This window comes from Papaver somniferum, chromosome 7, assembly GCF_003573695.1.
Source record: "Papaver somniferum cultivar HN1 chromosome 7, ASM357369v1, whole genome shotgun sequence".
Classification (NCBI taxonomy): Eukaryota; Viridiplantae; Streptophyta; class Magnoliopsida; order Ranunculales; family Papaveraceae; genus Papaver; species Papaver somniferum.
Window position 1 is genome coordinate 197320236 of NC_039364.1, and position 11284 is coordinate 197331519.

Here is an 11284-nt window from a genome sequence, read left to right on the forward strand (position 1 = left end):
AAAACTTTTCCTCATCCCATAAAAAACCAAATTTCTTTTCCAAAATTCCCAAGAAACACAAAGCTCTTTGCTCCCTTTAAAAAACCAAAAGTTTCCAAATGTCTCCCGACAAAACCAAACTTTTCCCTAAAAGTCCAATCCCATTAAAAACCAAATTTTCTTGTATAGAGTCTAGTAGATAGTTTCTTAGTTAAATCTTTTGTTTCTTTTGTACATATTTTGCTAATCCAATGTGACTCTTAACTGAAATATGTTGGATTTTTTTTCCTTGAATAACAGAGTTCTAATCTTGCTTTCGCCGAAATCGGGTATTCTCTTTCCTTTTTCTCTACTCAGCATAATCCTCTCCATATGTTGTATTATAATTATTTACATCTTTTGAAACATTGAGGACAATGTTTAGTTTAGGTTTGGGGGTATAGAGTAGATACCACGATCACATGTTATAATTGAAAACAAGAACTCTTATTTTTTTGAAAAAAAATAAAAAAATTGAAAAAAAAATAAAAAATAAAAAATCATAAAAATAGAGCTCATTTACCTTGAAATGTTGACTCTTGTGCAAATATGTAAATTTTAGGAGTCTTAGTCTATATATTTAGGCACCCTGATTCTAGCACAATTCACATGTGATAAGAAACTTGCACGCGCACGATCTACCAATACATGTATAGCCTCGATCTTCAAGGTGTTTGATAGGAAGTTAGATTGCCAATCACTTTAGAATACTGAATGAGACTTGACTAGCTTGTTCTTTGGTTGGCTGGGATATAAGTTGGAGGATACGTTAAGAAAAGCAACCATAGAATTTGACCGGATGCATTCGATAAGGGCCACCTCTTGCTAAGAGTCATGTAATTATGTTTTTCTTTTTGTTCATGTATCAAAAGTGTCATTATGTTGTAAAGATCAAAGTTATTTCTTCAAAAAAAAAAAAAAATCAAGTATTTATTTATTCCATGTTTTGTCATGTTAAAGACAATACTTCTCTCTTGTTCCAAAAATAAAAGAGAGTAATCAATGTAAATAAGAGTCATCTTTTTGTTGTAAATAGTCTTGTAATAAGCAAGGAGGGTGCAGCCATCGATGTATAACACGGGTAAACTGAAATATCACCAACTCATTGGGTGAACATTCACAATTCTCGTAAAGCCGGACAGCTAGCTTGGCTTAGAATTCGGTTCTTAGCCTAAAAACTATCTCTTGGTGGTTAGTAGTCATAACTTCAGGTCATTCTAGACACATGTGTAGATACACTTTACACTCTTATCACATGTCTTTTTTTGTTATCAGTGCTAGGATTGTGCCTTAGATAGCTAGATTGACATCTCCATTTTGCTGTGAGCTTAAACTGACTTGCACATGTCACATTTGATGGAATCTGAGCTTATATTTTGACCTAGAACTTTGTAGGTACGTTCTAAGCAAACCTTCACGAGACTTCACTCGTCCACTAGGGACACTTAGTGGTTTAAAAGGCTTAGTGCATATGCTAAATGCATTCGAGAGACCAGCGACAGTGGTATAGGTAGGATTTCCTTAGTTTTGTTTTACTTGAGGACAAGTAAAATTCAGGTTTGGGGGTATTTGATGAGTGCTAAAAAGTGCATATTTCTATATATTTTTCTTGGCATTTAACTCATCTTTTGTGCATTAATTCTACATTTTATCCCATATTCTGTATTTTCATTGTTTTCAAGAATAAATATTTTTATTAATTAATTTTGTATTTTTAGGTACCAAATAAAGCTTGGATGAATTGCAGAGCGAAAAGAGCAGAAAAGTAGTGAAAAGTCGGGAGGAATTACACAAGGAAGCCGCGAAGAATGTTGTGCGCAAGACCAAAAGGCTAGAACTGGGCTTGAAGAGGAAGAATTTCCCTTAAAGAAGATATGGGCTTGGCATACCCAAGGCCCAAAACCCTCACCCAAACCCATTTCCAATATCCATAGCCCACTTCTCCTGTAGCCGTCAGATTGGATCATCTCAGCATCCTATGGTCGCCTCATCGTCGCTCATCAAAATCTGAAGATCCTGCTTCACACTACAACACCTAACTCTAATCTGCGCCGTTAATTTTGATGTATTATTCATCCAACGGTCGCTACAAGCTCCCTTCTATCTCGCCGTCAGATTGATCTATCAATTCCACATCCAACGACTGAGCTTCTCAAATCATCAAACTCGTTGTACCCGATCAACACCCAAACACCAAATTCCCTATACCCGAACCAAACACACTTTACCCAAATTTCCCATCGACTTCTTCTTCTCTTTCCCCTCACCTCCGTCTGCAACTCCATCACCACCACGCCCTGCCACTTCCACAGCCACCTTCTCCACCTGCCATAGCCACCATCACCACTCTACAACAACCCATCTCCTTTCCCATCATTTCCCTACCACTCTACCCACCTAATTCATCGATTTCCCCTCTTTTTTCTCTGAAACCCTAGATGAGAAAATCAATGAATTAGGTCGAGTTAGATACGCAATTGGAAGGCATGGAGAGGAGCAGGAGAGTCAGAAGAAGAATGGGTCGACGTACAGAAGCCATTATCAAGGATTAGGTAAACTGAATTTCAATTTTCAGAAACCCTAATTTACTGTTTTGGGGGTTTTGCTTGTAAAGTGGAATTGAGTATAAATAGATGTTGTGGGTATGTGTTAGAGTTATGCCTGGATTAGCCAGAGCATCAGTAGAATAGTTTAAGTTTTTTTTCAGTTTTGTTATTTCCATGAACTGTAGCTTTGAGGGTTATCAATCTTTTCAATTCCATGATTCTCAATTCAAATGCATTGTTAATTTTAGCTGTTCTGAACTCCAACATGTATTTAATTTGAGTGTGTGATTGTTACAATTTATATCAAGCTCATGTTCATGTTTATGTTTATGTTATGTTTTGTTCTTATGATTTTTTCTTAGGATAGTCTCATTCTAGTGCACTGTTGAATGATGTATTGCTAGGATAGTTATCTTGATGCCTGTTTTGCTTGAGCAATGGGAAGTAATCAGTGCTCTGGTATGCCTGTGATTGACTGTGCTGTCAAAAGACAGTCAATACTAGGGGCATATCAGTGAGCAAGCTGATTTTCCTCCCATTCTAATATATGCTCAAGGTCTTCAACTCAACCTAGAATTGCATTGCTTGATTAGGTCACAAGGTGCTTAGCCACAAATATTTTTACAGTCACTTATAATTTCAAGCCTGTTTTGATTCCCTGCTCAGTTAAATTTCTTAGCCATCTTGTTCAGTTTTTCTTGCAAATTGTAGCTGTTGTGCATTGAAATCAGTGCACAAACTCCTCCCTGCCCTTGGCTTACAACCTTGGTTCTTAACTGTTTTTCCATATTGCTTTGCATCTGTTTTGTTTATTTTGCAGCCTTGGTTTGTAGCCTTGGTTTGCATCTGTTTTGTTTATTTTGCAACTATCACTGCCCTGTAAATACCATTGTATATGCCACTGTCACCTTTAACTCACCTTGTGTAGGCCCTGTTTTGCTCTCTTTGCTTCATTGTGTCATTGTCACTCATTGCATTTAGATTAACTAGTTTAGGAAACTTCAACTTACACACCCTAGTCCCTGTGGATTCGACCCGTATTTGCACAAGTTACAACCGACACCGTGCACTTGCGGTTATAACATGTAGGCTTCCTCTTGCTCTTATTTTCTGTCCCCTTTCAAAGCCTACCAGTGAGTGTTAGGCAATAATGTCGTGGATACTATGATGAGTATTGAGGCAGTGAAACCGTGAACACTACGATGCGTGTTGAGGCTGTGGATCCGTGAACACTAAGATGATTTATTGAGGCGGCGATGCTTCTGCCATCAAGAAAGAAGAAGAGTTTTAGGCAATAATGCCGTGAACATTATGATGAATGTTGAGGCAGTTGAGCCGTGAACTCTATGATGAGTGTTGAGGTAGTGATGCTTCTGCTGTCAAACACAAGGATGAGTATTGAGGCAGTTGAGCCGTGAACACTAAGATGATATGTTGAGGTAGTGATGCTTCTGACATCAAACAAGAAGATGAATGTCACAAAATAATGCAGTGAACACTATGATTAGTGTTGAGACAATGATGCTTCTGCCATCAAAACACGAAGATGAGTATTGGACAATAATGTCGTGAACACTATGATGAATGTTGAGGCAGTGATGCTTCTGCCATAAAAACAAGAAGATGAGTGTTAGACAACAATGTCGTGAACACTATGATGAGTGTCGAGGCAGTAGAGCCATTGACACTATGATGAGTGTTGAGGCAGTGGAGCCTTGAACACTAAGATGAGTGTTGAGGCAGTGGAGCCTGAACACTGTGATGAGTGTTGAGGCAGTGGAGCTGTCAACACTATGATGAGTGTTGAGGCAGTGGAGCCTGTCAACACTATGATGAGTGTTGAGGCAGTAATCGTCTCAATACTAGGATGATGTGTTGAGGCAGTGACTCGTCTGCCATCAAAACACTGAGAAGAGGTTAAAGGAAATATGTTGTTAACGCTATGATACTTAGAATCCGAGAATTGATATACAGAACAAGTTCAAGGAATTCAGCCGTGAAAATTCTGCTACTTGAAGCAAGTTCAATTTTGCTGAGTCTAAATATTGATATATGAATCGAGTCTAAATATACAAATAAAGTAACATTATTAGACACTCATAATAAACTAATAAAGTTACACATTATAAATCAAGGAAAATGAAGTTGAGTAGAGGTAACAGATCAACGAAAATGAAGTCAGTACTTGCTATTCACGGAGTATAGTTATAAATTTGGATACAAAATCGGAGTTATTCCGAGATTTTACCAAGAATCTCTCGAGATATTATTGTCAATCTATCAAGGTTATGAACTCGGCTGAACCAAACCTATTGAGTTTGCCGGTTCGACACTCGATCCAGTTCTCAAAACATCGAGCCACGTTGAAACCAAGTCTCGGCTGAACCAGGCCTGGTGAATTTTTAGGTTCGATACCCGGTCCAGTTCTCAAAACATCGATCCGAAACCAAGTCAATCTGCGCGGGTCGCCTAATGGGCACCAATTAACGCCCCTCTTGAGTAATTAGATAAACAACGCCAAACTAGGTGTAACTATTTCAGTTTACATTTTTTATTTTCATCCTTGATCCTGATTTAAGTTTTTGTTTTTTGGGGTTAAGGTTTTAACTCTCTCCAACAGTTATATACTCCCGGTTATTAGGGTTCACTCACCTTCTTCTCTCCAATGGAACCAAATAACCAAGAAAACGTAAAGAAGGAAGAAGAAGAACAAGTAGTAACTCCATGGGAAGTAGCAAGTAAAGGTAAGATTGACTACGACAAACTTATAGACCAATTTGGTTGTCAAAGATTAGACCCAACCCTAATTCAACGGGTCGAACGTCTTACTTCACGTCCTGCTCATGTGTTTCTACGTCGGGGAGTTTTCTTCGCTCATCGGTTCGTATCTCTTGCGCCATTTCTGTTTAATTGAGTTTAATAAGGTTTATGATTTTCGTAAATCTGAGCTTGGGATTTTTTTTAATGTTTTTATGTAGGGAATTTAATGGGATTCTTGATGCGTATGAGAAAGGAGAGAAATTTTATCTGTATACAGGGAGAGGACCATCATCTGAAGCCTTACATTTGGGACATCTTATCCCTTTTATGTTTACCAAGTAAGTTTCTCTTATGCTGTTATCCCCATCTAATTACCACCTTATTTTCGTGTGTAATAATCTCTACACAGTTTACATGTTAGTATTGGAAGTTATGATGAATATCACTATAAGAATCTGAAAATTGAGCTTCGAGATTTGTTATTTAAGGTGCATTTGGTCGGTGTCAATTGCAATTGTGGGCATTGAACTTGGTTTCTTTCGTATAGGTTGTTTCTTTAAGTAAATGAGAAGTAACTTATATTAGGTCATGAGTATCGAAAAGACAAACATATTGTTGTTTTATACTCATGGGTTGCATGTGTGTTTATCGAAATCTGAATTTTATGCTGTTAACAAGAACATTGCTACCAATTTGTACAATTTCTAGGTAGATGGGTGAATAACAGTTGTGTAAGCTTATATATTAGGACATCTCATCCCCTTTATGTTTACACTGTAAGTTTTCTTTTCCAGTTATAACTCATCCTATCATCGAGGGACCGATGTTGATAGTTTTGTATTGTATAATGTTAGTCTCGTCTGTATAATCTGTACACAGTTTACATCTTAGTATTGAAATTTTTGTCAAATATTACTTTGAGAAACTGATAAATGAACTTGGCTATGTGGTTTACTCTTGTTGTTTGGTTAGAAATTGGTTATTTGAATTATGTTTAGTCAGTTGCAATTTGGGCGGTTTAACTTGATTTGTTCCATCTGGTTATTTCCAATTTTGTGTCAAATATTACTTTGAGAAACTAATAAATGAATTTGGCTATGTGGTTTGCTCTTGTTCTTTGGTTAGAAATTGGTTATTTGAGTTATCTTTATTCATGGGTATCAATGAGACAAACTTACGGCAACGGTTGATATTCATGGGTTGTCATGTGTTTTAATCTAGATTTTTACATTGTTCATTCTTATTTTGGTCATCCACAATTAAGGACTAAACAATGTTGCCACCAGTTCGTAGAAAACCTAGTTGTGGTCAATAGCAGGCGTGTAACTCTATATTTTGTTCATTTCCCTAACAAAATAACAAGTGACGTATGTGTCTGAGCTTTGCTTTTATGCTGCTTGTAGATACTTACAAGATGCTTTCAAAGTTCCACTTGTAATACAACTAACAGATGATGAAAAGTGCTTGTGGAAGAACCTTCCAGTGGAAGAGACCCAAAGACTTGCTCGTGAAAATGCTAAGGACATCATTGCATGTGGCTTTGATATTACTAGAACATTCATTTTCTCCGACTTTGACTATGTTGGTGGGTATGTACTAGTTAAATATTCTCCATACTGTATTAGATTGCTACCAAAAAGGTCATTTTTTTTCTCTCTCTTAATGGTGAAGCTTTTTTTGCAGCGCGTTCTACAAAAACATGATTAAAGTTGCAAAATGTATCACATTCAATCAGGTGATCTTCAGTTACATATTTCCTAAGGCAAGAGGGCCTCATGAAGCTGCTTTATTTTAGATTCTTATTATGGGCTTCCTTCAAGTTCTTGAGTTTTCAAGTGCAGGTTCATGGAATATTTGGTTTCACTCCTGAAGATCATATTGGCAAGATCAGTTTTCCACCTGTACAGGTGTGATCATTTGCAAATTGGAAATCCTTTATTTTTTCCTTCATATGATTTGTGTAACCGATGCGTGTTAATATTCATTGTTTCTTCAATTTGTTGTGTGAACCCTCTCAATATGCTTACATCTTCACTTTTCTCACTTATTCTTTATTTGTTGGCAGGCAGTTCCATCCTTCCCAAGTTCGTTCCCTCACCTGTTTACTGGCAAGGATAATTTGCGTTGCTTGATTCCTTGTGCTATTGATCAGGTTTGTTGTCGATATCCTAAGTCTTTTAAATTTGAAACGTTTTATTGCCTGATGCAAATTTTCAAGGATTAGTAAGTTAACAGCACTTTATCGTTCCAAGGTGGATATCTGAAGGTCTCATCATGGTCCTCCTATAGTTTATATGTGCTCATATTTTGAAATACTAGTTAAACTTGCCTCAGTAGTCTTTTAGTATTAAACCATTCCAATTAAACATTAAGAATAAAGCGGTAATCTTTTGAATATATGCTTGGAAAAGAAACATAAAGTAGATAATTATGCCTTTATGGAATGAATCTACACATCTGCACCCTGACTACTGTCTATGCATGTGTAGCTCACGGGATACACATGTACTCTACATACCATGGAAAAATAATCCCTGTGTTGGTCATTCATCTCGTGACTGTCCATTTGTCCTTAACATCTTCATTTTCTACTGTTGAACTCAGGATCCATATTTCAGGATGACACGAGATGTTGCTCCTAGGATCGGATATCAGAAGCCTGCGCTGATCGAGTCTTCTTTCTTCCCTGCTCTCCAGGTAATATATTGTTAACTTCTGTGTCTGGGCTGGTTTATTTGTATACACTTAATTTACTTGCTCTGTATCTGTTTGCTTATTTTTTTCATTTCAATATGAATATTTGCAGGGAGACACAGGGAAAATGTCTGCCAGTGATCCAAATTCTGCTATATATGTTACCGACTCCGCCAAAGACATCAAAAACAAGGTTTGTTTTCAGAAGTCACAGGATTCTACATAATTCACCATCTACTTATCCACACATTTTGAGAACCAAATTAAGCTATATCTACAATTACATCCTCTTTGGGCGAATATATGAGTTTCTCTTAAATCTCAATAACAGGAATTGTTTTCGTATTTTTCTTGTTCTTTCTCTTTCTGCCATCTTTTGTCGTTTAAAGTTTGTGCGGCAGCGATATTTATTATACTCATCATAAGGAACATTTTTCGTTGCAGATTAATAGGTATGCCTTCTCGGGTGGACGGGATTCGGTGGAAGAACATCGGCTACGTGGAGCTAATTTGGAGGTATCACTTTTTTGACAAATCTATTTGTTTTAAGATGGTCATTTTCTCAACTTAAAAAGAAAAAGAAAAAAGAGAGTAGATTATCATTCCTATTTTAACTTGACACGAACTTTACTGTCATGTGTCAAATAAGGTATTTTGACACGATAACATAAAAATCTGGGAAACGGGGACACGAGATGCGCAATATAGATATGATTAAGTATAGTAGTTTTCCTTGGATTATACGGTACTGAACTTAGCAACATAGATACATATATATATGATTCATGCGAAAGGCATTACATAAACTTCATTCGTATAGTTATTCAACTGTCCACTGAATCACTGCATAGAGGAGGAATGTAACTAGGCACAACAAGGCCTGAATTTCCTAATTCTTGTTCCGTAGGTCCGTCGAAATTAGTTTCATCAGTAAACACATCGACAGATAAGTAGGGTTTGGAGAGAAAATGTCTAGAGAAGATGATCGGTGGAAACAAGATTGTTGTCTAATAAGAGTGGTTTAAAGCTTCTCATTAGAAGCTAGTCAAAGTCTTCTACTAAAAATTATCTGGTCAAAGTCTTTTACATCAGGAACTTAATATAAAATTTATATTTTTATGTTTTGGTCAATGTGCGGTGTCTGACGGTGTCGATACGTATTAACACGGCCCAATTTTGTTTTTGAAGTGTTACATTATTTGATTCTTTCCTTCACTGCATTTTGATCCCCTTCAAGTTTTTTTTGTTAATTTCCATCATCTCCTGACATGTATGGACTTTTGTTAACTAAAAGTTACTTTTGTTTCTCTTATAACGGAAATGGGGAAATAAATTGGTGACTGATTTTTGCCGTCTTGTCTTTAAATTCAGGTAGATATACCATTCAAGTATCTAACATTTTTTCTGGATGACGATACCGAGCTAGAACATATAAAACAGGTAACATGAGTTCAAAATTTCTGTGATAAATGTCGCGTCATTCTTTTGGATATCCAAATATGTGCAGGCGGGCTAACTTAATGTTCACTATATATTCAGGAATATGGATCTGGAAGGATGCTTACGGGTGAGATAAAAAAGTGTCTTACTGAAGTTTTGACACAGCTGGTGGAAAGGCATTGCAAAGCCCGAGCAGCAGTGACGGATGCAGTAAGTACCATTTATCTAATATTAATAAATGTTCTAATTAGTGTGAAATATACAAGTACCTTATGTAATTATATTCTTCACAATGGGTGGTCATCTGGGGTTGTTCGGCTCAATTTCCAGTGCCCTAGATTTAGTATGTGGTGGAGGAACTTTTTATAACCTGATCCAATTATCATATTGAAGTTTTTACGTTATGTATTTAGGTCATTGTAGGCATTTTGGCCTGTTATCAAGGGTAAAACCCTTGTATATGGTTAAGTGACCACATTCATGAACAATCAGATATGTTGCACCGGTGAGATTTTGTTTGCATACTAGAGACTTGGCGTAAAGGCAGTTTCACACTTACCAGCATCGAACTTTTCTATCTTATGTTTTCTTGGTGTCATTGTACTCTAGTTCAGATTCTAATCGACTCAATTTGGCTCTTCTCTTTTAGATGGTTGATGCATTCATGGCTGTGAGACCCCTCCCAAATATGTTTCACTAAGCAAGATGGTACCGGATTATTTCCATTTTATCTACAGGGTGAGGTTTTTCTCATCAGATTTCAGTTCAGAGGTATTTTGAATTATGGAAATCCTAGGACCATATGTTAGTTGGTGTCTTCCCGGTGCCAGTACATTTCCAGGCAAGTGCAATACATGATGGCGTCTCCCTGATCTTGCAATCTTTTTTATGTGATGAGTAAAGTAATCCATTTCTCTCTTTCATCTTTAATCAACAATGGATTCACAAATCAATTATATTAGTTAACTGATGTTATAAAATTCTTCCGTATGCTGGTTATTGTCTGAGTAGAAAGTAAGATTGAAATACAAGATGAATTTTGCAATCTGAGTCTTTAAGTTAGTGTGCCGTGATGCTTCTTTTTCTGAAGCTGGAAGTAGACAATTTGATAATTTTTCTGTTTAAACACAATCCTTCTTAGCTGTAGTAATAAGTAATAACTAATATCCTTTTTAGCTCTAATCTCTTTTTAATTCCTAGGTAATGAGAGCAATGGCTAGGAGTAGGGTTCTACTTCAACGTGAAGTAGTGTGGCAATTTTGGTCAAATTTACTCCCTACTATTGGGAGAAGAGAAGACACTCCAATCACCCATTTTTGACCCACACTACTTTAAACGGAGAAGTGTTAGAAGTCTTCACCATACAGGAAATCAGTCTCATGAAGGAAACGCTATAACGTTTTACACAACAATGGACTAAAAAAACAGAAAACGGCACTTTGAGTGTCTTAGCTCACTATTTTTTTAGCCCAGAACCACTTTGTTTACTCGCTTCAACATGCTAAAATTTAACCTACTTGAAGGGAATAGATACCACTGCGGACGCTAATTACGGTCTCAAAAACGTAATTAGGTATTGTGGGAAAAAATCAATCCCGAAAGCTTTTTTTGAAAGCTCCCTCAGCGGGTCTTTACCATTTGCAGCGGTGAAGAATTTCACGTTAACTTACATTTTTGGTTCTGTTTTGTGGCCTGAAGTTTTTGCATCGTGTTTTGGGCCATTAAAGTCATGTTAGTATTTTTTTTTATTCTTTTTTTTGCTAAAAAAACACATCATGGGATTAACAAAGCACAAAATTACAAACAGCACTTAAGGTCTCCTTCCT

The 11284-nt window shown here is 36.7% G+C and overlaps 1 protein-coding gene across 1 annotated transcript; it reads left to right on the forward strand.

Annotated features, from left to right (window-relative positions):
* The first annotated feature begins 5132 nt into the window (after nt 1–5132).
* Nucleotides 5133–10503, forward strand: LOC113299340 (tryptophan--tRNA ligase, cytoplasmic-like). Its single transcript, XM_026548354.1, has 12 exons — nt 5133–5444; nt 5543–5662; nt 6728–6913; nt 7008–7059; nt 7166–7231; nt 7390–7476; nt 7929–8021; nt 8131–8211; nt 8463–8534; nt 9390–9458; nt 9558–9668; nt 10108–10503. Exons 1-12 carry the CDS (start codon nt 5230–5232, stop codon nt 10156–10158), a joined length of 1203 nt encoding a protein of 400 aa, XP_026404139.1. The 5' UTR covers nt 5133–5229; the 3' UTR covers nt 10159–10503.
* Nucleotides 10504–11284: the final 781 nt, after the last annotated feature.